At 45.0% G+C, this 27,463-nt stretch overlaps 2 protein-coding genes across 5 annotated transcripts in view; both read left to right on the top strand.

The window, feature by feature from the left end:
- Positions 1-4,753, top strand: part of TNIP3 (TNFAIP3 interacting protein 3) — a 72,046-nt gene extending 67,293 nt beyond the window's left edge. Inside the window, exon 18 of the mRNA XM_068153961.1 lies at positions 4,675-4,753. Coding sequence (XP_068010062.1) covers positions 4,675-4,709 — 35 coding nt within the window. The 3' untranslated portion in view covers positions 4,710-4,753. The remainder of the gene's footprint in view (positions 1-4,674) is intronic.
- A 64-nt stretch (positions 4,754-4,817) lies between these two features.
- The window catches only part of NDNF (neuron derived neurotrophic factor), a 32,205-nt gene continuing 9,559 nt past the window's right edge, over positions 4,818-27,463 (top strand). Inside the window, exons 1-4 of one of the 4 annotated variants that reach the window (XM_068153957.1) lie at positions 4,818-4,905; positions 8,442-8,554; positions 9,231-9,311; positions 26,855-27,043. In XM_068153957.1, the coding sequence (XP_068010058.1) occupies positions 26,856-27,043 (188 nt within the window). In that variant the 5' untranslated portion in view covers positions 4,818-4,905; positions 8,442-8,554; positions 9,231-9,311; position 26,855. Of the gene's footprint in view, positions 4,906-8,209; positions 8,555-9,215; positions 9,312-9,821; positions 10,172-26,854; positions 27,044-27,463 lie in introns of those variants that run through there. The other 3 variants (XM_068153956.1, XM_068153958.1, XM_068153955.1) reach the window with 3 other exon arrangements.

Here is a 27,463-nt window from a genome sequence, read left to right as displayed (position 1 = left end):
ATAGTCCCTGCTGTACAGACTCACCTCTGCTTGGGAGATCGTACAACTCTTCAGACAACTGCAGATGTGACCTTAGGCTGGGAAGGAGCTTTATTGATTCTAGAGGGAATTAGCAGGTAAAATATAGAACATTTGTAACCCAGATCCAGGCTAGTTCAGAGGAAAGCTGTAGTATTATCAATAAAGCAGGAGAACAGGATAAATTACTGCATGATAATTGAGTTGATGAGCTGGCAGTTAATCTAAACAATAAATGGAAATGTTTTTATTTGTGTTGGGCTGAATTTAGTGTGGCTGAAGTGTGTGGATGCTAGCCTTCAGCCAGAAATAGGATTTTTGTGGACATGGTCATCACCATCTTGATGGTTTCACAGAGAAGCCACACGATCTTCTGTGGAAGAGTGGGACATAGTAAGCGGCACCTGAGGATGCTGCCTTGTCTGCGTAGTGCCAACCTTTTCCTGAAGCAATGTTGCAATGCTAGGGCTAAGTTGTAGCTGGGGCTACCACTGTCTCCCTCTTTCATCACCTCTTTTCTTTCTGAGTAGGAGTAAAATATTATTTGAAAACAGATGTGTTGTATTCTCAGAAAGCAACCCTGCACCCCTGAAAGACCTGTTCTTTCAACAGCACAGGGGACGTTGCCAGGTTAGGGATGTCCTTATATTCTAGGATATGTCCTTAGGACAACTGGTAGCATCACCTGCTGGTTTTATATAAAGGAGTTCCATGGCTTTGCCCTGTCTGCCTGTGTTAGCTGGTGAGCACTGTGGAAGTTCTCTGCACACAGTGTGATGGAGCACTTTCCTCCCCTAAGGGATATATATATGCCAGAGGCACCTCACTTTCCAAGTTTGGATTCTACTTATGCCCAGAAAACTCAGTAAAAGAGGAAGGCAAAGAAGAAGAGCTACCTGTGGACCCCAGGAGAAAGTAGATTTCAGTAGGAAACTTGGGGTTTGTGGAATTTTTGCCTGCATGTTTCTTGTATTCTGTGTTGTATTTTTTTAAGCAACGATGTTAGTAACATTCCTTGGAGCCTTCCAGCACAGCAGGTCATGGTGTTTACAGACAATAAATGCCAGTCTGTGTGGAGGGGTAGGAGAAGAAGCTGTTGGAAAATACTGTGTTGGCTTGTATGAAAATCTTAAAGCTGATGCTGAGAAACATATTTCTCTTTAAGTGAACAATGCCATTTGGAATAGTGAAGCCCTAAAAGTATTTCCAGTCACTTAGTTCAGGGCTTCTCTTTCTACTCTGACTCCCTGATTTAGGTGACTCCCTGTGTTCCTCCAGCTGGTGCGGTAAAAATGAGAGGGAAGATGAAATAGATGGATCCCAGCAATTCCTCCTTGGCCCTTACAGCTTTGATAGTAAGCTCATCTGCACAGATTTCTTAGTATCTTGAGGCAAGCTCTCCCATGGGCTTTCCTGAGGACCACACACAGACATTCAGTTCCCTTCTTGCATTTTTCTGTTAATTGCCTATCTTCTAACAAGCAGTCCTTGGGCTTACGAAGTCACAAATAACTGTAAATAGAAAGCGGTTCTGTTGTGCCTTTTGCTTCTCACAACATATGAATACCATGAAAAAGCAGACAAAGTAGATGGGCTTGTTGACTAGCCAGGCACATCTGAGGCTGTGTGAGCCATTCACACAGCCCTGAGTCCTGTTGCTCTGCCCAACCTACCAGAGACAGCACAGTGAGTGTTTCAAAAGGCAAACAAGTCACATACATTCCCACATGCTGTATTCTTTAGTCAGAGATAAATTCCTCCTGTCACAGATGTTGAGTTTTAAACTTTGCATAATTGTGTTCTAGATCATTTACATCCTGTGTGGTTTTAAATTTTCCTCTCCTGGCCAACGCAATTTGTTACAATTAACTTTTACTCTTCTGTATTGGTCTTTATCATCTGTTCCTTTTAGATGGGAAGCAATTATAGATCTTTGAACCAGTTGTCCTACTTAGACTCGGCAAAATACCTTTAATGGGATCCAGTGGTTAATGAGAGAGGATTGAAAACTACCTACCATCTTAGAAAGTGCAAACTTGGGAACTTTATTGTTCCTGAGGTGTGGTGTCGCCCACCAATGCAGCTAGGTACAATGGCTGGAGAAGGTACTTTGATATTACGCAGATAAAATTCTCACCTGGCTCAGTTTGTTGTCTAAAGACAGTCTCCTCATGCCAGTTGAGATGCCTCTTGGTATCCAAAACCTCTGCAGATATGGTACTGGGCAATGAGAGGCTTACACCTTTCAGTACAAGCCTCTATGGCCAAGTAGGACCTCCAGAGATGTCTCAGAGGTGCTTTCCTTCAAGAAGCTGAAGCAGCCTTTAGTCTCCCTGTCGCTTGTGGTCTCCCATCAGTAAATACTTTGACACTGGTTGCATAAGGATGTTGTAAGGTTTGACATGGGAAAGTGCATTTGAAATAACTCCATAGGTTATTTTTCAGGGCACAGAAAGAGACTCTGACACGAATCTGGTTAGGACTTTCCTTTGTGAGAGTTGAAGAGCTGGGCAGGGGGAGCTTTTGGTTTGTTGTCCTTAGAAGCAAGTAGTCAGGGTGGACCAAAGCAAGACCAGCTCTGGCAAAGTGCTGACACTTGACAGCCAGTCCTTTCAGTTCTTGTTGGTGGCATTTGACCCTGAGGACCAAAGTGAAAGTCTGTAAGTTAGTTATGGATGAAATTCCCTTGTGTCGCTGTGCGCCTGAATTTGGCCCCAGAGGGCTGGATGCATGCTTCGACGTTTTGGGAAAGTCCACCAGATGGAGCTCGTGTTTGAGGGATAAAGCTCCGGCAGGCTGCGGCAGAAGCTGAGGAGCTGGAACATAGATGTGGTTTTTCTGGGATTGTTTCAGCTGAGGGGTTGCACTGAGCACGCCCAGCTTCCCAAGCGCTTGCTTTTAACAGCGTTCGGTGCTAAGGATGGAGAAAAGGAGATCTGCTTTTGTGGCTAGAAGTGCTTGGAACTTTCGTAGATGTTTTCCTCTTCTTGAGGCTGACTTGTTTTGGAGAGCTTTTTAAACACTCGTTCCCACTAATTGTTCTGTCCTTTAGTTTGCTTCCCATATTTAATTATAGTAATTACACCTCTTAGCTATTAAACCCATATAAAATCAAAGCACTGGAAAACTTGCTTAATGGTTTAGAGGAAAAAATGTAGGATTGGGGTGTGAGAAGGAAAAGTATTCAGCTTTAAACTTAGTTACCTAAAAGACAGCTAATAAAACTTTGGAGTGTGGCAAGGAAAGCAGAATTGAGAGTGTCTTTGTGAAGTTTTCTGAAAGACATAATCCATGAATTCAGAGGTCCAGCCACATGCCATTGCCACCAGGACAGCACTACTTTGGTATGCATGTCACCACTCAGATTTGTGCCTCAAAAGCTTTTAAGCCCACATTTTTAGAGGCACATTTGTTATTCATGTAATCAAACAGCTACAGTAATACATCACAGAGCAATGTAAACACTCCAGCTATGAGGACATTAAGCATATCTTCAACATGGGTGGTACAAGTACCGATGAGATTTGGCCCCTGCTCCATGCAGTGTGAGGTAGTAATGAGCCATGTTCTCCCTGGAAAGCAAAATTAATGGATATCACCAATTTCATCTTCTAAGGAGACAGCTAGCTGAGTCATTGCAGCCCATCTCCATAACACAACAAAGCCATCCTGAAGGCACTGAGGGTGTCCTGGGGGGTGATGTAAAGCTGAACTTCACTCACTTGCTATTGGATTTATTTTAAGGTCCACCAGACAACCAAATAGTGTGTTCATACCAAGTAGCCTCTAGTTGCAGACAACATGAAGCAGACCTACTGCCTTGTGCCATGGGATTTCTGGGCTTGCGAGATAACAAACAGCCAGATAAAATTTTATTCTAAATCATGTAGAATGAGTTTCCCTCCAATAACACATTTCAAAGGATCATTTTATAGCTTACCATCCCACTCCAAGGGTTGTTACCTGGAGCTGTGCTTTGGGTAAGTGAATGTCAGCACACAAGACATGGCTGGGTGCTGTTGGGCACACTGGGACAAGAAGAAACTAACATAGAGAGTTCCCAGAGCTGGCTGTATGCTTTGAGTGCTGCATGGCAGCCAGCTGTAGTTTTATAGTAGCCAGACATTGTACCGTGCTTAATGTAACCTCTTTTTGTGTTGTTACAGCCCATAATGCAGGCATTGACAATGGAAAAAGTTGTAACCTGGAACACCCCAGAGGAGGAAGGATAAGAGTTCATTTCCTCCTTTGTCCTTATGGAGAATCAAACCTTAGCTCTGATATATTTCAGATTCTCTCAGCAATTCATGTTGTGGTCAATGACTGACAATCTCTGTTTTGCTTAGTGTTTTCTGTCTGTTAAGTAAATGGAATATTCTGATTTTCTAGGAATCATGAATGTCTCTGATTAAATACATACAGTAACATGGGGCAAGGCCTATTTGGGGCTATCAGACCATGAGAACACCATGCCTGCTGCACACAGCAACCTCATGTGCCCTCGATGTGCAAAGTTTCTGGGCATCTTCACGTTATACTCAGCTTGGGATCTTATTGGAAAATCTTGAGGGAAAGATGATGTCATGAGGGTGATGTAGGTGTTTCTGCAGAGTAGAGCTTGTAATTTTTGTTTTCTTCTTGTTGTTGGTTAACCAGAAAGGAAGAAGTCTCAGTCTGGAAGTGGGAGCTGAGTATTCACTCAGGAAGGAAGAAGAAGAGGCAAAGGAGGAGGTTGATGCTTTGCATTTTGTTAGGACACAGACTCACCTTGCTTGTCCTATGTAAAAGCAAATCCTTCTGAGTTCTCATCAAATAAACCCAAAAATCTGTTCTTCAAACTTGGTCTAATTTACTGCCACATAAGTTCCCATCTTTTGTGTTCCACAGGTAAGTATGTCCACAGTCCTCAAATTGGTCTTGATTGCAATTACTGCTTTTGCGGTGAAGTTTAATGAGGAGCAGAGTGTTCTGTTTGCCCATGTGAGTGCAGAGGCTGTCTGTATAGCTGGAGAATGGGGCATATGAAATGTTAAATCCAGGAAAAAAAGTTAGTGTTTGGTTTTAAGGCCTGGTTTTGAACAGCTGATTTTTGTTGCCAAGGAAGTTCTCACTCCATTGTGTGAGTGGTCAAAAATAGTGACTTGGATAAACACTTTGCAGTGACATGTCTGAAACAAATCTTCTTTGAAGGCAGGAATATAACAAGAACTTAGGTCTGTGGGAGCACCTAGTCACATAAGAATTAAAGGGTGCATGTTCTAGATCAAAGTATCTAATTATCATCCCCTTCTCCTTTATTAAATTAATTTGTTTTAATTGGAGGAATAGACATTTTGCATCAATTTAAGGGGTCTGTTTGGCACTTGAGATGAAATCAATGGTTTGTTAACAGTTTTATTTGGAAAGTAGTTTAGCTATTTAAATGATGTGAAATCATTCATTCATTTCTCAGTAGAATAAAGTTGTGATTAAGAAATAATACTTGGAGCATGAGAGCTCTGCTCATTTTTCACATGCAGATTTGTGATATTACAGTGAAATCATTCATCTTTAATCTGGTGTTATAGTATTATATTAAATTTGGTAAAATAAAACAAGTGCTACTGCAGTGTCTCACAGCAGGTGCTTTCCAGTGGCAACATAGGAAATGTCACTGCTGGCTTCTGGATTCAGTAGGACTTGTATGTTCAATTTGTGTTTGATTTTTTGTGCTGGTGGAGCAAAAAGTCTTGTTAATCAGTTCATAAAACAGTAGGATTAAAAAGAATGCACTGGAGGTGTAAATCAGTCAACACCACAAGATTTTAAAGATTAACTTAATAAATAAAATGTAATTGGATAAAATAGGCAAATAATGAGTTAAGGGCAGCCCAAATGTGTCATTTCTTTGGGTCAGTGGCAATGTGTCCCTTTGCACTGCAGCTGGGTAAAGCCTGGAGGGCACATAACAGAGTGTCACAAGAGTGTGTTAACCACATTCGGCTGTTGAGGTGTCTTGTTTTGTCCTTCTCCCACCAGCAGCCTTAAGGAGAAATGCTGAGTTAAATCACAAGCTGTCTGCCAGCTGCTGCACGTGCTTTTGATTTTTCTCAAGATAGGGTAAAGAAAACATCTTTTATTAAAACAAGAAACTTTAAGAGAGGTGAGAAGGGAGCTGGCAGAGCTCTGGCAGGATTCTCACACTGCCCTGCTGCTGGTTTTGCAGTGGGAAGACTCTAGGATTTGGGTGTTGGTGTGCTGGGTGTGCTGCTCTTTGCCTGCCTGCCCTGGCTGTGCTTGGTGAAGTAGCAGTACACTAAGGGAAGATGTGCTCACAGGGTCTTGCTTTGCCCAGCCCTGGAAGGTCTTCACTCTACTTTGAGCAGCACTAACTTGCTGCCTAACGGGCAGAAGAGAAAGTTGACCTCTTAATCAGATGAAACCTGTGGCTCAGCCTCAGGCAAGCAAAATCCAGTAAGCAATATCAGAGTTGAAATCTGCTAAAAGTTGGAGCATCATCTCTGCTTACAGCAGATGGTTTTGGTTTTATCACTTACCTGCAAGCTGTTGCTGCTCAGCCTCCACCTGGGTATCTGTGTGTTGCTCTGATGGGGAAAGCAGCACCAACTACGAAGCCAGATGCTTCCAAGAAACCTCTGGAGGCTTCTGCTGCCCATCCCAGTCCTCCTCTGAGAGAGTAAGCATGGTGTGATGCTGCATGACTAAAACCTATCATGGCCTATGAGGCATAATTGATTGAGAAATCCAATTTAGTGTCTCAGTTTCTGAGGTTAATAAATGATACCCTTTCCCTAGCAACTAATGTTAATCAATGGATTACTGATAACAGCTCTTCAGCTCTGCATCACAATGAGAACCTCCTAATTGTGGGGGAAAAAAAATTATATATACACACAATTAAACAGCAGACATGCAAGCACACAGAGTGTCATCTGTCCTCCATACCAAATGTGCAGCAGCATGGGGTGCTGAAATTTGCCATGAATTATTTATATGATGAATTATCCCTCTTTCTCTCCTCCTAGAATATCCAATTGCCCATTTTCATTTTTGTTTCTGAAAGATTTATTAAGCTGGAGAGCTTATTAAACATTTCCTCCCCTCTTCCTCCATAGTACATAATATGCATCTTCTTTGCTGTTAGCACCTATCCATCTGCTCCAATGGGTCTCCCAGCATGGTGAAACTGTGAAGAGCACAGTTGTTACCCAGACAGTTCTCAGTGGCCTTGGTGATCCAATTACAGATGTTCCAAATTTTGGATATTTATTTGTTCACTTAAGTCAAACCAGTCTCAGTCCCCAAGTAAATGAGCCACAGCTACAAAGATTGTGATTGCATGAGAAGGAATAATTTGGATCTCAGCACTATTTAGGGTGCAGTTCCTGAAATTCATTCTTGTGCCCATTTTTGATGGTAAAACTCAGTTCCCTGGAAGCCTTTGACAAGGTGGAAGAAGAAGAGTGCCCAGAGCCAAGTCATTCAGAGAGGTGCAGATCTTCTTTCTCTTTCTCAGTTTTCCCACATCAGCATAAACCCATAATTTTACAGTCAAAGACTTCTGTACGCTGCCTTGCCTGGGACCTGTTCCTGTAACAGTTGTATAAACAGAAATCCTCTCTGGATTCTGGGGGCAGCATTCCAATACCAGTTTCTCAGGTGCTGGGATAGTACCTGGAACAAGTAAATGGATTGAAAGGAATCGCCTAACTACAGGAATTTTCCATACTTTGGGCTTTCATTGTTTGGTCTCCATTTAAACCAGCTCCCAGGCATCCACGTAACTTTCATCATTTCAATCCCAAATCAACCTTTCATACCAGGGTTTAATATTTTTGTGCCCTGTACATGCTGAGAAGGGTGAATCTCGGTCTGAGTGTTTTAACTGTTCCTCTGGCTGGGAGTTGCGCCGTGCTGCACTTTAAATCATGCCAGAGATTTACAGCTGTGATAGTGGCAAAACCGCCAGCATCCAAAAAAGAGTTATCTGTAGGCAGCTAGTGGGTATTCACATGCCTCAGTAAATAATATCCCGGGAATGTCATCTTGCTTGCCCTGAAATCACAAACAGTAATACCCTCTAAGAACAATAGCACTAAAACTGTCCTCGGGTTAAAAATAATCGGTTTGCCTGTGTGTGAGGCACAGAGTCTCAAGAGCTCTTTGGCTGGGTAGCAATATTTTACCTCTAATGACCTCAAACCAGAGTCAGCCATTTGTGCAATCTCTACACAGCACTGTTGTGCCACCAGTCGTACCTGAAGGTAGCTGCCTGCGTTCACCTGAGCACATCCCTCTCCTGCACGCCGCAGACACTTGGGGAGAAGAGCCAGAACATACTGGGTTTCCTCTTCTAATTTTGGCTTTCTTATTTAGTCAGACTCTCCCATTTCTGGATGACTGAATCTCTGTGTCTTCTGCAGCAGAAGAGGAGCACATGTAGTTTGCTGAGGTTTTTATTTTACTGAGGTGTTGCAGTCGGAGGTAAATGATCCTCTAGGAAGGAAGAAGTCAGGATTCTGTGTGCGAATAGCAGGTATTTCTAGGTTCTTAAACGTACGTATGTGTGTGTGTGTGTGTCTTTCCTTCCCTCCCCAAACTCCTACCCTCATACCTATTTGAAAATGATAAATATAGTTGTGAAATACCTAAAAATTGGGACATGAAAACAAAGAATAACTGGAGGGGGGGCTCCCATGGGGCTTTTTTTCTTAATCCTGAGTTTCTTCTGGTGAATTCCTATTTCTGAGCAGAGCTGAGAGCAGTGCTGGCTGGCTCACAGTGAGTGACCCGGCTGCTCTGCGAGCTGACAGGAGCAGAGCTAAGTGGCAGTAACTAACTGCAATTAGCAGGGGTCCCTGAAGGCAGGAGCTCTTCTGGGGCTTGTCTTTGCAGAGTGGAGCTGATCATCACCCTACAGAATGACAATCTGCATCCCTCCACGGAGTCTTTGCTGTCAGATTTGCTCAGAAGCCCTGCAAAAAATAGGAGGTTTTTACTTTTTACTTTGCTTCCCAAATCTGTTGAAGTAGTAGGGAAGAAAGGATCACTTTCAGGGAAATTACACATCAGCTGCTAGTGGCGATAACTTGTTTAATGCTTTTGTAGCACTTGATGGTTTTATGGCTGATGTGCCAAAAGAAGAAAACAAAAAGAGAGAGGGGTCTCTTTTTAAATGGCAAAGGATACTTTCTTCTGCCTTTTCGTTGCAGATCCCAGGTGACAGTAAGACAAACGTCCCTCGGTCCCCGAACCGGAAAGCTGCCCGTGATCAAAACGTGACGAGGGAAAAGGTGAGAGGTTGCACATGCAGCTTCGAGAGCCCTCTGCGAAATTGCAGGCGGGTTTCAGAAATCCCTTTTCTCCGGCGCCCATCTCTGTTGGGATGTACCGCAGCATTCCCTCAAACCTTCAAGCAGCAGCTGCGTGAAAAGGGGAAGCGAGTAGCGCTACCCCCCGCATCTTTCTCTCACAGTCTCCCCGAGTCACCCCGTCCCGACTTCCAGGCAGGATCAGACTTCCAAGATGGATGTTGAATAGCTCCTCGCAGCGGAACCCGGCGCCGCAGAAAGCCGCGCTACTCTGCGCAGCTCTGCCGCGGGGGGAGGACGCCCCCCGCCCGGGGCCGCCAAAGCGGGGCTCCCCCTCCCCGTCCCGCCGTCCCTCCCTTCCGCGGAGCAGCGCGGTGGCGGGGCGGGGCGGCCGCGCCCGCGGGGCACCTCTGCCCGCCCGCCCCACCAGCTGCAGCGAGGCGCGCCGCCGCTCCGCGCCGCTCCGCGCTGCTCCGCGCCCCTCCTGCAAACTTTTCCCAGCGCTCAGCCGTCCCCCGCCGTTTCTCCCGGGTGGCCGTGCCCTCGCCCCGGGCGGTGGTGGGTACCCGGGGGGGGGGCTACCAGCTCCTTTTCTCTCTCTTTTTTTTTTCCAAACTGCTTTTTCCTCCTTCCCCCCCCCCCCCGCCCCGCGGGGAGGGGTGGGGAGGGGAAGGGGCTATAAAGCGCGAAGGGACGTGCGTGACACAGTCCCCGTTGCAGCCTGTCCCCGCCGGAGCCGGGGGTTAGGTAAACAACCGCCCCCCTTTAAAAAAACCCTCACAACACAAAACAACAAAAAACCCTCTCTGCGGGAGCGACGGGACGGGACCGGACGCGGCAAGGTAAGACGCCGGCATCGGGACGGGGAATCGGTGCAGCCCCGTCGGGGCGGCGGGTGCTGGACGCGGTGCCCCTTACCCGGCCCCAGGGGATCCCCTAGCCTAAGCGGGGCTGGGGATGAGCTGAGGCTACCCTGGCGCGGTCCTTCCGTCCGCAGCGCCGAGCCCCTCGTCCAGGCACCCGCTCCGGCGCGGCGTTCGCGGGATGCTGCTGGCAGGACCTCGGTGCCATCTCGGATCCCCCTCACTTTTCCTTTGAGATTCGGGGTTTTTCTCCCGCTTTTTTGCCCGCTTTCAGCCCGCGGCGGCTGGTGCCCCGCAGCCCGGGCTGCTGCCGGGAGCCCCGGCTCGTCCTCCAGCGCGGGTGTGTGCCAGGCCGGCAATGGCTCTTCACCAGCATCAAACGTTGTGGGTTGGGTTTTTTCGTTTGGGTTTGGGGTTTTTTGGTGTTTTTTTTGTTTGGTTGTTTTTCTGCGGGGGAAAGACAAAGAAAAAAGTGGCTACTACAAAAAGTAGATGGAAAACTCAGCGATGGGGATGCAAGTGCCGAGGTTTCCTACGTGCAGCTCGGGTGGTGTTTTTATTCCGACAGTGCAGAGACAATGGCTTGAAAGCCTGGTTTAATCACTTGCTGTACATAACAACTTTTATGTATTTAAACCTTCATGGTTAAGGGCCAACACAGATTCTTGAAAAGCAGCGGTTCTCTGAGCGGTTCTGTTTCGTATGTATTTAACACTTGAGTGGTAACACGCCCTGCTTGTCTCATGCCGGTTATCTTGGAGCCCGGGATGAGCGTAATCTGGTCCGTGCCGTGCTGTCCAGGGCAGGTCTGCAAATCACCCTGGTGAGCACCTACATGAGTGAGACAGCCCCTGTAAGGTTGGTTTCAGAGAGTGGGTTGTGAAGCTTGCAGCCTTCCTCCGACCTTCACTCCCCAACAAAGGATCTGGTTAGCATCTAGTTACAATCTTAAATTAGAGCATTTAGACAGTGTTGCTGTCACAGTCTGACGGAGCTGCAGGAGGCAAGGTTCCCAGCATAAATCCACTGAACTCCCTGGCCCCAGCTGGCTGTTGTGAGCAGATAGAAGTTGGCACCGTTGGAGCATCCCGCAGTCAGGCTACACTGGCAGCCTTATCCATCACTGTCTTATGATAGGCTTTCTAGCCTAGGTGCACCTTGGTTGAGCTGGTGGAGTTCTATCTGTGTAAAACTGGAAGAGAAGAGAGCTATTTGAAGGTGAATTCCTCCCCAGGCAGCTGGTGGTGAGTGATTTATAGGCTGGTGACCCTGGCTCAGCACTGCTGGCTTGGCCATAACCTGGTTTCTGTAAAAACTGCACTTGGTGTTAGACATCATCAGCACCCTGGGCCGAGAAAAACTTAGTGATTCTGTTCAGCTTACTTGAAAAATTGCTGATTCTTAGCTATTTTAGGAATGGCATTTTGGATTGCTTCTTGTCAGGAATGCTTCATGTTCCTGGTCTTGCTGCTCTCCTACCTCGTAGCAAACCACATACCTGCAAGAGGAGAGCTGCCCAGGTCAGCTTTCTAGTACCACTGAAAGTCTCTGTGAGTACTTAAAGCAATGCCTAGAATGTGAAACTTGTTAGCATTTAGAGGAGGAGAGGACTTCTTAAAAGACTGACAGATTTCTGTGTTCTAGTTGGACCATTAAAATATGTGATGAAGCAGAAACGTGCGCTATGTGTGAGTGCTGTACAGACAATATTTTGGGTCTCATGGCTGTCTTTTACCCCGTGTTGAGGAGAATGATGTCTGTTTCCTTCTGGACTTTCAGTATCAGCAGATGACGAGCATTTCAAAGAGCTTTATAACACAACTGATGAAAAATGTCTTCAGCTGTGTCACATCTCTGTGCTGAGGACTGTGGATGCATCATGCTATCCTTGTTTCTGCATGGCCCAGGCAGAAAAACCCATTTCTGCTGTGGCATTTGGGTGCTGCAGCACTGCAGCATGTCAGCGCAGCCTTGCCAGCGAGGTGACACCGCGCGTGTCCGGCACTCGCCCAGGGACGGTGCTCCGTGAGTGGAGCCTGCTGCTTCTTGGCAGGTGGTGGCACACGCATGACGTTCTGCTGATAGGTTATTCCACACCTCTTGGGGAGTTCGGAGATTAGATGCACGAGTTGAGAGGGAATTTGAAGGCTGTGTGGGATGCTGAGCCTGCAGAGATTATAGGGACCTCTTTTTAATTAGAAGAAGGTTGTCTCAGAGGTGAGGGAGAGCTGTGTAAATCGCCCCCGCCCTTGTGCTGTTGTTGTGGATGACTGCTTCGGAAACACCAAGGAGAAGCATTTAGGTTTCCCCAATGTTTATAAATACAATATGGTGCAAACTGTCAAGCAAGCTGTTCAAAATCACGTAGCGCCTGTGCTGCCTTCCTTGTTCGGCTCGAATGCCTTCACCACATACTCGGCGTTCATCTGATGTTTAAAGCTCCCGGCACGCAGCTCCAGCCCATCTGCTGTGGTTTTCCCAGCACGCCTCTCCTCCTCCAACTGTGAGCTGGGCTGGGGATGTGGTGGCATGGGCAGGATCTGGTTCCATGACTCGGCTTGTGCCATAACCTACTCATCAGAGCCCAGGGCCTCCTTCAGCTCCTGGCCAGCTCAATAAGAGCTCTGGCTGATTCGAAGTGTCCCAGCTTGTATGCCAAAACTGTATGTAGGTGAGAAATTCTTCAAGTTTGCTTTGTTCTCCTTCAAAGGTTTGTCCACCTAAGATTTGTTAACCTTAGAATTCCCTAGAATATGAAAGGATAAATCCCTTCCTGCAATGTGCCCTGAGAGCAAAGCTAATGATGGGTGGGTTAATGGTGCCGGGGAGCAGGGGCTCACCTTGGCTGTGCAATGTAGTTTCCAGTTTCTAGCTATGCAGTGGCCTGCTCCTCATGCCATGATCTCAGTAGGGCTGGATGGAGCCTGCTTGCTGGACGTTTCACTCTGAAGTGTGCCAGAGTCTTCTGCCTTAAAATATATAAAAAGATGAGATGTTTATTAAACTCAGACTCTGCTTTTCCTTTTACGATTTATGTTCTGAAAGGCTGGTAATAAACAGTTTATTAAAGAGAAATCCTGATTTATTTCTGCTAATGGTTACGTTTCAAGCTGGTACCAAGCGGTCTTGTAGGAGACCACCTTTTATGCTTCCCATGGCAGTTTAAAAGATTGCTAGAAAAATAATCCAGAATCTAAGTAGGTTTGGATAAAGGCAAGCCAGGACTGTACGTCAGGGTATGTGGTGCTTTTATGCAGCGAAGAGGCAGATTTTACCACAGAACATCTGGGTACTGGCTTCAGTTACAGCACAGATTTTAGTGGGATAACAAGTCTTGTTAGACTTCGCCTTCATTTTGAAGTCACTAAACTTTATATGAATAATAAAACTCTAAGCCCATTACTTCACTATTTGCAAGGGGCTATTTCAGTCATCCTTCAGGGTCTCACATCTCTCTAACGCTGGTTTTATTGTGCTTTGCTAAGTGGGTATTTATCTTTTCAGTCCCTGGTTGCTCTCGCAGGAGGCAGATTTACTAATCTGTAGCAATGGACACACCAGCGATGGCAGTTTCCATTCGACCTTGCCGAACGTGCACGTTTTCTGCATTAAGGGCAGTCTAATGAAAACTGCACATTCCTTGTTCAGTGCGTGCAAAGGGGGCTGATGTTATTAACGTGGAGGACTATATAGCTGCACTTTGTTACTGGTTCAACTACTGCTAGCCAGTTAAACCAGTTAAAATAATGGATGAACTTTTGCTTTCTTTTCCTGTTTGATTATAAAATGCAGAGGAGAAGGATAGACCTGACTGAAGGAAGGAAGGGAAAGGGCCTCCTCCGTCATGTCAGCAAACAAGTTTACAAGCCCTTACAAAGGGTGCACATGCTGGTGGGAATGCCCAGAATTGAGGATAACCTCCACTCGTTATTTATCAAGAAATAATTCTTTGGAATATAAGCTTGTATGGGAGTTCATAGACAGCCTATAAGACTAATGTTTACCTTGCTTAGGGAGAACCCAAATGCTGTTGAGCTCTGTATTTTGCTGTCACTGATTGTACAGGCAGGACTGAAAAGAGAATACATCAGAATTAATGGAAAGTGAATATCTTAGGTAAAACCAGAGAGAAGGGGCTCAGGTACTGCTTGAGCACTGATAAATTAACAAACAGTACAGTGAGTATTGTCTTGGAGAAGAGAAAGAGTACATAAACTGTTCCCCACTCTTTGTTTTACATAGTAACTGAGAATACTCTGCTTCTTTGACAAAAGTCTTGGTTAGATCAGGCAGGGATGGTTTCCACCTGGGAAAATGATTGAGATAAGCCTAATGCTTATGGATGGAAGGAGCTTTGAAGGCCGAGGAGATGTTATGTTTGAAAACTTTAACAAGACATCATTAGGAGAGGAAGTATTTGCCTTTAGATCGGGAAGTTGGTGAGGGTAATAAATCATAACTCCAGGAGAATGTGCTTAAAGCTGGAAATAAATGAAGAGGGAGAAGGTAAATAAGAAGTGTGTTCTCTCAGAATTAATTTTCTAATTTGCTGTGTGCAAGAGCATCCACTGAACAGGAGAGAGAGAAATGTGACGACAGAGCTGTAACAGGAACCAGCCAAAAATCTCATGACTGTGTTAGATGGCTTTGACTGCAGCCTGGGGAGCACATCGGTCGTGTGGGACACGTCAGAAGCAGGCAAAGTGTTGCCTTTCCTAGGTTGTGTGTGAGATAGTTGGTACTAGAGTTGCACTGAAAAGGTGATGACCTGCTGGGGGACATTTTACAGAGCGGGTTTTAAATGCTGTTGGAGTAATCAGCAGCACAAGTAGTATGAGAACCTGGCTTCTGGTGTACATCTGCTTCAATAAACAAAAATGCTCCTGAATTACTACAAGGATGCAGGTGAGTCTTGTGCTGAGCATCTTTCAGTGGGCTGTGTCCTTCCACCCAGGCAAGAGTGCTCAGCTGACTGCAGCATTTTCAGCATTTCTCCCAGATTGCTCAAGAGCATGCAGAGTTGTTCGGGTTTTGGCCTGAACTGGGACCACTCTGGTTTTAGAGTAATTGCATTCAGTAGCTGGAGAGGTTTGTTGCTTGCGTGACAGCTGAGATAAGAAGCAGTGGGTACTTACTGCAAGCACCTGGAAATCTGAAAAATAAAAGGCAATAATTTATCTTTCCTACTTCAATCCCCCCCTCCTTGGGTCCGGATATGAGTGCCCCTCCAGCGTGACCCTTGCACGCTCACAATGTGACACACCACCGAGGCCAACACTTCCCCTGTGATTTACAGGGGAAAAGCATTGTTCACCTAATTGAATGTATTTCTTTTTATTTAAGGAAAAGGTAACTTTAAAGGGGTTGAAACTTTATTAGGATGTGAGAAAAATGATGCTTTTCATCTTTCTCACTTTTAACTTGCTCAGTACCAAAGCAGACCAGTGCTAGGCCAGCTGCCAGTCCTGCTGCAAAGGCTGGCGGGGGGGTGGGATGGCAGGTTCCTCACACATGTCTGCAGGGATTATTAAACAGGGGAAATGGTTTTTACAAAGCAACCAGAATATGGTGAAGAAATGAGCTCTCTCTCTTTTGCTACTTTGTTTAGGTGCAGCAGATTTGCAGCTAATTTGTTTATAGTCAAACAGTCTAAACGTGCCTCAGCATTTTGAAACCCAGAAACCTGATGCAAATTAAGCAGTTTACAGATCAGGATGATGATGATGTGGGAAAGCCAAGTGTCTCAGAGCTGCCAGCTGGTCTCTGGATGCAAAGGAAAACATCAGTGAGCAGTGCTAACAGATTCTAGTCCCCATTCTTTCTCTTGCTTTGGCTACTAAATCTGCATTTAATTCCCCACAGACTTTTTCTCCTGGGTAAGAATTACTTACTTGAGTATGATTTGTAGGACTAATAGGTTCTTATTCTTATTTGGGGAAGACCCTGGGGGCTCTCTCAAACTGATTTTTCAGTAATGAGAAATAATGAATAGAAACCTAATGGTCCCAGGGGGTATTAAAGTTACAATTTTGCTGGGAAGATTTAATGTCAGTCAATTAAAACTTTTATAATCCTGTTACAGTACAATAGTTGAAAAATATTAGAGGAAAAATAAGTAGGTTTTAAGACCCTTTCGCATGTGAGCCAGTCTAACTTACTTTAACATTTAAATTAAGCAGGTCTATTCAAACAAGAGTATCAGACATCTTTTGCAAGTGTGTGATAGCAGGGCATCAGGCTCAAGGAAAGAAATGTGCCATGTTAATTGACAACATGTTCTAATTCCTACTCATTTAAGAAAAGAGCAGTTGCAAGGTGCTTGTAAGAAACTCCAGACAATTAGGGCTTTAACTAGAAAAAGCAAAATTCCTGTGTGTCAGCAAGATACTCTTCCAGAAGGCCCAGATATGCTTCTGGCTCACTCTTTTTGCTTGCTGGGCTCGTGCTGTCCCCACTTGGCACTGTGGGTTCAGTGTGGTTTTGATCAGCTGGGATCTGTGCAGACCTTGACTTGTAGCCCTTGGAGAAATGTGCACATGGGGAGCAAAGGGGGACACGGGGACATCAACCCCATGGGCAAAGCTCCTTGTCTGGCCCCAGTCCAAACCTCTTAGACCTGCTGGAATGCCTTGAAGGAAGAAAGCACCAACAAGCAGATATGTTTTTGAACTTCGAAGTTTTTGGGTTTTACAGTGAACAATGATGTGGAAATGACTTTTTGTCCTTTAGCAGTAACTTTCACCCAAGGATCTTGCAGCTGTTTCCAGTCACTAGTGAAGGCATACCCTCAGAAAGCAGTGCTAGGTTCCACACCACAGCTGTCACCACATCTTCCCCTTTTGGGAAAGGAAATGTCCTTGATGTGTTTCAGCTATCTCTGAATACAGAAATTCCTTTACTTTCCTTTATTTTTCCTTCTTTCATTTCCCTCCCTCTCCCTTCTTTCCCCTGCTGTCACCCAGGGATGTATGGTTACCATAAGAAGGCCTGAAGGTTTTGGGGCTGTTTGGATGTTTGCTCACCCATGACAGTCTGACCTATCTGCCTGTATGTGTTCCCTCTGCTTTTGCTAGCAGTAACCAGATAAAGGACTAACCTTTCACCTGCCAGCCTGCACAAATAAACAGTGGCCCAGCAGCAAAGTGAAGCTGAAGCTGACCTTTTGGTAATCTGGTTTTTGAGGTCCTTTAACACAGCTCTGCAGCTGACCCTGGCAGGTTTGAAGCTCTTGCATCATGTCCCCTCAGAGCACCCATCTTTTCACACTTGGGAAAGGCTTTCCAGCTTGGTCACGTAGAAGTCCAATGCTCAGAAAACTCAAAAGTGTTAGAAAGCCACCCTGAAGACTGGCAGCTCCCAAACATACTCTTATCCTGCTTTGTTGTGATGGGCTGGTGACTGGTGAGCTGTGGTTGGACTTCTGCTGTCTTGTAACCTCTTCAGACAGATGCATGTGTGATGGGCCAGCCTGGGCTCTCAGCCACCAAAGCCTCTGGGGAAGTCACCAGAGCTAATGGTGTGACTCAGAAATGGTGTGTGCTGCTTCCTAGAGGTGGTGGGGAACAGCATGGGGGACAATATCTACACTGGGGCTTGGGAAGTCTTTGCTGCTGCAACAATGGCTGAGATCTGCCAGGTCTAAAGCTGAGCACACTGGTAGAAATATGTAAATATCAATATCTTTAGCACTACATTTGATACTTTCCATTTTCAAACACTTGACAAATGTTTACATATTTTCAGCAACCCTTTTCCAACTAGAGAAAGTGAGACACAGCATCTGTAAATTACTGTGATATGTAACAAATCATTATGAGAGAGCATGTTAAGGGTTCATTAAGGATTTGTAGGGCCTAAGTTTTCCTTTGCATGCATTAAGGCTGAAGTGAATCTGATTTTGGACAGTAAGTTCAACAAGAGCAATTTTAGATTCTGATGATAATTAAGGAGTAGGAAATTTGGGGGAATCACTGCCCAGCATACCGTGTGTTACTGTGGTCATAAGTCATATGGGCTAGACTCTCAATTCAGTAGAAAAAGTCAGTGTCTTTGAAGTCTGCTGAGGATCTGGAATACATGATTCAGGTGTAACTAAATGCAACACTGGTATAAGATTGAAAAAGTACAGGAAACAACAGAATAAAACAGAAATAACTTTTTCTACCTGTTTATATTAATTGTTTTTTGACCTTGACCTATATCTAGTCAACTATGAGCATTCCTGGATTGAAAAAAGCCTTGAAATCCAACTTTACCATTACGTTTGGTGCTGTATGTCTGCTACAGCTTCTATGTGAGTCTTTGCTCCGAGATATCTACTGGCCCAGCAATCCAAAACTGCAAATGAGAATTTCTGAGTAGCTGTTGCAGGAAAACTGTGTGTATAAAGGTAGGGCAGTGGGTGTGAATATTTATGTTCTTGGGCTGGCTGTGGCTTGTAATCCTATGTGTGGTTGTGTGACAGTGAAAACTCTGTCTGATGGAAGTAGAGGGATTTGGCTCTGTATGCTTAAAAAGGTTTCAAAGTAGTCATCAGTTTCCCCTTTGTCACTCATCTACTGAAAAGTAGAAAGCATGAAGCACATAAGCAATTCCAGCATGCTCACAGCACAGCTTTCCACAAAACATGAGAACTCCCAGTTGCTGCTGGAGCTGCCAGAGGCTTGGCTTCCTCTGCTCCTGCCTTGCAAGTCACACCAGTGACTTGCCACCCCTTGCTTGTCACTGCCTCCCCCGCAGCCCTGCACCAGTGACTTGTTTTCTCCCCTTTAGCAAACACCTTGTTGGTTGTGGGCAGCTGCCAGGCAACGGGTATTCCTCAGACCTAAGAATGGCTCAAGCAACTTTAGCTCCTTCAGTAGTTAATGCAGTTAATGTCTTTGGGTTTATGTTTTAGCACTTTCCAAAGGTCTTTCTGACCTCCAGTTGTATGCCCTGGCAGTTTGAGGATGTGATGGTAGGATGCATGGGCCCCAGTTCTGCTCCTGCTCTTTGTCATAGCCTGACACTTCAGCCATCCCTGTCCCTGGTGGGTTTTTGCAAGGGAAGTGGCTCATAATGCCATTCAGAAGTATTCCTGAGAAGCAGTAGGAAACTCTGTACCAAATACCAGCATGCTTGTGTTGGTTGTAATTTGTAATTGTTTGTATGTTCCTCCCTGCTAATCTTCTTGCTGAAATTCATTACAGAGAGACAGTAACATACACCCAGAGAGCTGTGCTGAAGGCAGAATGACTTGGCTGAGGAGAGTAGCTATTGTTTTATGATTAGAGGAAGGGATTATATTGGGATTTCCTTGAACAAGGAAAGTTGCTGCCCCACTTTTATTGCTTGTAACAGGGGCACAGTAATTATTCTCTCTTATAAAACACCTCCAGATCTTGTGATGAAAGATTTGTGGTAGAGCTGTGTAGCAGGGTTGGTTATCTTACATGGCCTGGAATTGTGCAAAGTAAGATATCTTTGCCTTATCTTATTCATCCTACTGGGGCTCAACTCCTGCTGAGACTATGGGAAAAAGCCCCCTTCTCTGTGTTTGGGTATCTGACACCAGTCCCATGATGCTTGCCCTCAGAAATTATATCCAGCCACCTGAGGATTTTGTATGGGCTCGGGAGAGCAGACAGGGACAATGGTAAGGACACAGGCCAGCCCATGCTGGAACGGCCAAGGGAAGTGGAGCTCAACACAGGGGAGTGAGTCCCAGCAGCTGACTGGAACCTCAGTACTCCAGCATGTCACCTCTTCCTGTGCTGCTGCCATCCCCTTGCAAGTAGAGGTACAAGAGAACAACTGAGCATTGTAACAGGGGGCACTGGAGACTCAGTGTTTGTTTGGTTTTGATACTCACTGCTGAGTTGCATAGGTTGAGATGGCTGTGAAGGAGAGAAGTACTGGTATGTGGTCTCTGATGAAAAAAAAACACAACTACGAGGCATTTTCTCAAGTGGCCCAAATGGCATCTCCTGTCTCTGATGGTTTTTGAAGCATCCAGTTCCAGGATGGTGATTTTGATGTAGTCAGAGTTGAATCTGTTTCCACTAAAAGTGGAAAAATAAATAAGGCTCAGTTTAGAAACAAAATAGTCCATGTAAAATCTGATTTTTGATATCATATCTCCTTGAGTATGTTTGTTTTTCAACATATCTAATTTGAGACAGCTCCACATTTTATGTTCCCCTCTTCAGAGTTAACCTCTCCCCTACATTGTAGTTTGTTGCTACTGTTCATTAAGATTTGGTGGAACTGTATCCTTATTTCTTCATGCCTTCTTATTTTTACATAGTTGGATTTTTCCCCTATGCTACTGTGATTTGCTTTGCTAGAACAATCCTCTCAGCAAAGGAAAATCCGGGTTGAATTGGAATTGCAAGAGGCGGTCAGTTAATCCGCAGATTATTGACACCGCGGACCCTAAATGCTTCAAAGGCACCATTATAGTCCATCGTGTCCATGTGTACTTAGGGAGCTTTAATCCACGGATTACAGGTCCATAAATGCTCCTGCCCTCCCAGTAACAGCAAGTCCTGCCAACAGGAGCTGCCACGTCAAGCCAGCTGTGGTGCTACACAGAAATATTCCTTTAAAAGCCACAGAGACAGTGATACAGCCCTAGGGGGGGCTGCATTTCTCATACCCCCCGTGTTCTGTAGGGAAAGGCTTTGGGCTGCTGCTTGTCTCCAGCTGATTCAGGTTGTGCTGGCTGAGCTCCTTGCCATGCCCACCAGCCCTGTGTGGCCTGTGTTTTTTCCCAGGCGTGAGGCAGGACCAGACAACAAGTTTTCAAGAGTGCTGCACTTTAACAAAAACCAACAAACCCCAAAGCCAAATGAAAAGCATACCAAACATTTTCCAGATCCTTTAGGGAATAGTAAGCATTAAATGGCAAGCCTTCACTTTTCCCCTCTGGTCTCCCCCTAAACAAACAACCCGAGCAGCTCCTTGTAAATACCTAGAGTTTCCAAGGCATTATTTTTCCTTGTTTGCACATTAAGAATAACTAATTGTACTACAATCAGAATTGGTAGGTGCTGTGGAACTCCTCAGAGGCGATAACTCTTTGTGCTGAGGTGCATATATTTGTGTTAAATATCTCTGGAAATTAAATGTATAATGGAAAAGCTCACAGCCTCTTTACTTGCAGTGTTCTTACAGTAAGTCAAAGAAGTCACACAGTGCCCTTTTATTTCCAAAGCTGGGCTTAAATCACGTCAATAAATCTACAGACTTATTATGAGATGCAGCATGGGTAATGTAAACAACAAAAAACCCACCCAACCCTCCAGAGTTTAAAAGTAGGATATAAGGAGGGAAAAAAGTTACCCATCCATACAATAAAAAGAGAAAAAATGCAACACAAAAGCACTGTGGCAGGCAGTGCCTTGAAATTATCCTCACTAAATTACAGTTGTGCTCTTTCCACTCTCTGTAATTAAACATTAGGGTTTATTTATTCCAGATGCATTTACTTCAAGTAAAAACAGACCTTTTGTTTTGTTACAGTAAATTCTTTACAGGTCTCTGTGACCTGCAGACAGCTGAGAATTAAAGCAATTGCTTATCCTAGATCAAGGTAGTAGAGGATGACTTGTGAGTAGTAGTGGCACTGCACGTGGTGAATCCTCCCTTCTTGTGGAGCCTGGGCATGCTTGATGGCTTTGAGCCTTCCTGTCAGTGTGTGTGTATGTGTGTGAAACAAATGCACAATGAAACCCAAGGAGGAAGACATGGCTGCTTTGATCCCACACAGCCAAACAATGGATTCTTGGCTTTCTGGGTGGGAGCTCTGTGGTGGGGAGTCTCTATACCTCGTGGGGTACACGTGTGCAACTGCTGTATTTTGCTGGTTAAAAATGGTTTGCATGAGGCAGCAAGAAAATACTGTAGGCTTGATCAGCAGAATCAAAATTGGAGTAATTTTATCAGCCCCTGGGGCTGCCTGTTTCTGACTTTGCTTGAGGATGTGCCCACCCTGCTGATCCCACAGCCTGTAGGAAGAGCCCATGAGGTGCTGCTGCAGCTCTAGCTAATTTATGGCCTGACTTAGAACCTAAGCCAGTTGCAAATCCCATTATCCTTGCTGTTTCTGCTTATAATTGCAGTTCACCTAGATATTCACAGGCCTTTCTTATAGATGAAGTTCATTACATAAAGGTCTTAAAGGCTGGACAGAGGGCTTGTGTATGTGAGATTTTGGAAAGGTGAGGTGAAGCTCACTGCCGAAGTGGAAAGCATTAAAAAATAGAAATGGATTGTAATCGTTGTAACATCTGTGATCCCGTTTAACCATAACTTTTATATATGTGCTTACAGCTCACGTTTGTAAAAAGGCCAGGCCACTGCTTTTGTTTATTTATACTTTCTGACGAAAAAACACCTCACAAGCCTCTGGCAAGGTGGTAAATTTTGAGGTGTTTAAAGTAATGTATATTCCACTCCTGCATTTTTCATCTGTTGATCTATTTAAGTAAACATATATAGGTTCATTAAGTAAACCTCTTCCAAGGTGTGGCTGTTGCTACCAGAGTGTTTGTGCAGCCCAGGAGCTGCTCACCTGGGACGGGACTGCTGCCTCCCAGCTCAAAAGGAAAAGAAACCCTGGCCAGCTGCCATGACCACATCTCTGAGCAACCTGATCTAGTTGAAGATGTTCCTGCTCACTGCAGGGGGGTTGGACTAGATGGCCTTTAAAAGTCTCTTCCAGCTCAAAGCATTCTATGATTGTATGACTGCTGCTGCCCTGACATCACTCAGCCTTTCGGGGCGCTTGGCATCCTAGCAGCCAGCAGATAAAACTTGGGTGGCCCCATCCAGCTGGAAGGTGAGCTGGGAGCAGCCCTACCTGGGAGGAGATGGGGACTGCTTGGATGGTCCCTGCTCACAGCCTGGATGCCTGAAGTGGGTCAGTTGACAAGGGTGAAAACAGAAAGGGGGGAAAAAGGAAAAAGAAACCTTTTCTCCCCCTTTCTTTTAGAAATTGAAGAATACATAACAAGTAATTATTTTCATAAACATGTTTTCTGGTGTTGCTTTTTGTGCTGGCCTAGAGCTGCTGGTGTCTGCATGTGCCATACTGGTTCCTCCAAGCTGCGGTGGGTTTCTACCTTTGTGCTCATGACTGCTGCCTGGAGTCTTCCTTCCCTCTGGCAATGCTCGAAAGTCAGTGTCCTGACCTTCTGGGGACCAGTGGTGCTGGCTTTGCCTGTACCCACCCCTGTGCCCCTGCTCCTTACACCACAGCCAGAGTCAGCCTTGCCTAAGGGGACAGGGCAGCAGGTTTATCTACAGACTCAGGTTTAAGGCTTGGTTTAGTTAGGGAAAAAGTGAGAGGTAAAGATGGGCCATTAGAGGGCACTTTTGCAATCCTGGAGAAGGAAACTGGTGCTTATTATTTCACTTTGGACTGTTTTTTTTGGCACTCTCTTAAATTCAGTGATAAACAGCAGGCAAATCCCTCCAGTCAGCAGGAATATATCAATAAAATATTGACTCAGAGTTTAAAAGAAAAGAAAACAAGACAAACTTGTAGAAAGGGGAATAAAAGGCATTTAGGAGGTGGTACAGTCTGGAGAATAAAAAATCACAGAACATATTTCAGGCAATTTGTAAGGCTTTACAGTTCAGTGCTTAGGCCTCAGCTATACCTGGCTTCTACAAATGAAACTGACTCAGAGTGCAGCACACTGAGACAAGAAAACTGTTGGGTATTTCTGAGGGCCGGGTTGGAGAGCATGAATTCACGTGCTCACATCTAGCAAGTGCTTTTGCTGAGGGATTCTCTTGAAGTCACTGCTCAGCAATAAACTTGCCCAGAAAGAACCATAGACTGAATAAGTGATTTTTTTGCTTTCCTCTTGGTATTTTGCATGAGCTAAACTATAGAGGAATTAGCCTAAAACTCTGCCAAATGATAATAAGTGTGCTACAAAAAAAGAAAATCTGTTTATTAATTGGTGTGAAAGGATAGTGTGACACTGACAGCATGAGTTCCAAAACCAGAGTGAGTTTTGGATGCCTCTTTGCTGCTGAGGTATCTCACTTCCCCAAGTGTTGCGCATGAAAATTTGGCTCATCTTAAGTCTTTGAGGTTTGGTGTGTGAAAATGAAAGTGCATCAAATCCTTGTTCACTTGTAAAGGAACAAAGATAACTAAACTTTTCTTTTTTAGTACCAGTTGACAGCTTTTTAAGCTATTGGGTGGGCTGGTCCTGCCTGCCCAGGGATCACAGAACTAACTTTGGTAGTTATTGTCCTTTGTAGTTATTTTTAAGCCAAAATAGGTGGTCATGATTAGGTAGAGAAATCAATTAGAGAAATCTGAGAAGCTTAGCCTGGGTAGTCCTCTAAGCAAAACCTATTTATTTTAGTAGAAGTTGCATTGCACTGGAACTGGCTGTGGGAATATACATGACTGCAGTTTCAGGGGGTTCATGTGGAGGATGCTGTCCGCAGAAAGTGTCAGTGTCTTACCTAACCAAATAATTTGCTGTAATCTTGTGATTAAGTTGGAAAGAATTTCTTCCCTGTTGGCCAATGATAATACTTTTAAAATCAATAAACAGCATGTTAGAGCTCACAAAACTCATCCTGCTTCGTGTGAGGGGAAGTTTCTGCTGACTTGGGTGACTCAAGTCAGCAAGTATTTTGACTTATGATCTTTGCTTCAAAAGGTCTAATGTCATTAACTTTGCCGATAAGTATCATCAACACTTCAGTCTGAACTTGAGGAAATATGTCTGTTGTCATCAAAAGCTAAGTCAGGACCTGGTCAGGATGAATTTTGACAAATTCTGTGAAAGCTGAATCAGGATTTAACTCTTAAGTAGCATTTACATGTTGTAGGTAAAGTTCTTTACTCCTTTCCCTTTTGTAGGGCAGAGCACTGCACATGGATGGCTGTGTTTAGCCATGCTGGGAGCAGGATGGACTGCAGGACAGGCAGATGCAGCCTCCTCTCTGCACATGGTGAAGGGGAGCTGGAGGCAGTGGAGAATGCAATATGGGAAGATTTTGTCATGAGCTTGGGGGGGCGGGGGGAAGATGAGACCTCTTGCTGCTGGCAGTGAATTCCTGCACTGGGGCTGCTGGTGTCCACATTAAGCTTTGGCAGAGATGTGGTAATGATGAGACAGGCAGAGGCTGGCAGGCCCCTGACCACCTGCCTCTGTGAAGGGGAGAGCAATAAGGGGCAGGGTCTGTGGGAGTGGGTTTTGCTGAAAGCCCCCAGAGACTGGGGAATAGGGTCCCACATCATGACTTGTATCAGCCTCCTGTGGCTCCTTTGGGGCTTTTGAAAGGTGAAGCCATGGGAAGGGTAAGGAAGAGGCTGCTGAGGCTTCCTTAGGGGTGCCTGTTGATACTTAGATGAAGTGTTGAAGGGGAAGAACAATTTTGTTATGGCTTAGATTACATCATGCTGTTTCTCAAGGAGCTTTGTTTGCCAGTTTTGCATAAAATATTAGGGAAAGATCAAATGGAGGGGAAAAAAAACCCAAACAATCTCAAGAGCAGATTTGATGTTAGTGATAAAAAGTTTGTTAAAAAAACATAGCCAAGTAACAAGAAGATAAAAACTCTTCCTGTCAGCTGGGCTCTGTGTCATGCTTATCCCTAAAGCCGGTGGTTAACACACTTTAGGGAATGGCCTAAACTTGTTTTTGTAATTTTAACAACTGTTATAATTTAGCAATTTAAACTTGCTATCCTCCTACCAGAAATGGGTTTTGTTTCCCCCCCCCCGCCCCATATCAGAGCCATTATATATGAGATCATCTACTGTACTGAAAGGAGATTTCCAGCTTGTCCTGCTGTATATGTTAGGGGTAGCCATTACTGACCTAGTTGCAGACATAATAATGAAAGGCTGAGATTATGAATTATTATGCCCAATTTGTAAAGGAGTCTCTACTTTTGTGTTTTGCAATTCCCATCAGGCTTGAGGATTAAATGCTGCTGAATTGCATGCTAATAATACCCGTGTGCTTTGAATATGTGTGGGTTTATGTCATGTTTTCCTAATTTGCTATTTTTATGAAGACCAATTTCACTGGAAATATTTATTTTTCAAAGAATTGTTGGAAGCCCAACCAGAATCTCTTAATGAAAGTGAAGCTGTTGTACTCTTCATCTGCTGTGTGCTTGCTCCAACCCCCATGTCCAGCAAGCAATACTTCTGCTATGGCAAAACATCAAACTGTTACTTTACCAAAGTGTCTGGAAGGCTTTTCACAGTATCACAGTATCACCAAGGTTGGATGAGACCTCAAAGATGATCAAGTCCAACCTGTCACCACAGACCTCATTTTGCTCTTTGTTAGTGACAGGGAGAGACACCGATTTGCAACCAGAGCGCAGGCTTGCTTTCAGAAATGGTTTGAGATGGCAAAATCTCATATCCATCGCTGTGATGATACAAGCTTAGCCCTTACAGTATGTGCTCCTAGTGCTTGTGCAGCAGCACATGAAGGTGCTGTCAAAACACATAGTGCACATGCTGTAGTTTTAGATATGCAGTAAATCAGCCCAGACAAGTTTGCAGCTAGCTGAGTCTCCAGTAAACCAGCACTTTCCCACAGTCTCACCCACTGGTATGGGTCAAGTGGCAACAGCTCCTGGTCTGTGTGGTGCAGTCTTCGCAGGTGACACTCTCTGTCATTGCTGTAGGATGCTCCTGCTGCTCTGCCCATTGCTGCTCCTGCTGCTGCCACTCAGCTCCAGGCCCCAGAAGCTGCCTACCAGAGATGAGGAACTCTTCCAAATGCAGATCCGGGACAAAGCTTTTTTTCACGATTCCTCAGTCATCCCAGACGGAGCCGAAATCAGCAGCTACCTCTTCCGAGACACTCCTAAAAGGTATTTCTGTCTGGTTCAAGTGAGGAAGTTGTGCTCTGAAGATACTAGCTGTTTTTTGCTGGGTGTTTTGAAATAAAAATTGGATCCCAACCAGAAAAATACGAATGCCAGTGTTCTGTCTGGTGAAGTGAGTAACTATGTGAGTTTCCATCCCAATGTGGCCTCCCCGGCTGAGAGTCTATCCAATTTATTTGATTTCTGGGATAAGCCCAGGGCTCCCACAGACCGCAGAAGTTCCCTGGAGCTGGGCTGCTAACCATGTCTGGAGGCAAAGGGAGCAGGAAGAAAATTAAAACTACAGGCTTACCCCACCACACTTGTCCCTCTTCATTATTTTATATTGTGCTTTAAAGGAGCAACATAAGCTAGCTTGCTCTGAACTCCCCACTCCCCAGCCTTGGCCCTGTGAGTCAGAAAATA

The sequence above is a fragment of the Melanerpes formicivorus genome, unplaced genomic scaffold, assembly GCF_026170545.1.
Source record: "Melanerpes formicivorus ecotype bairdi unplaced genomic scaffold, bMelFor1.0.p_v2 SCAF_27, whole genome shotgun sequence".
Classification (NCBI taxonomy): Eukaryota; Metazoa; Chordata; class Aves; order Piciformes; family Picidae; genus Melanerpes; species Melanerpes formicivorus.
Note: the sequence above shows the minus strand (reverse complement) of the source record. Positions and strands in the feature narration are given on the sequence as shown.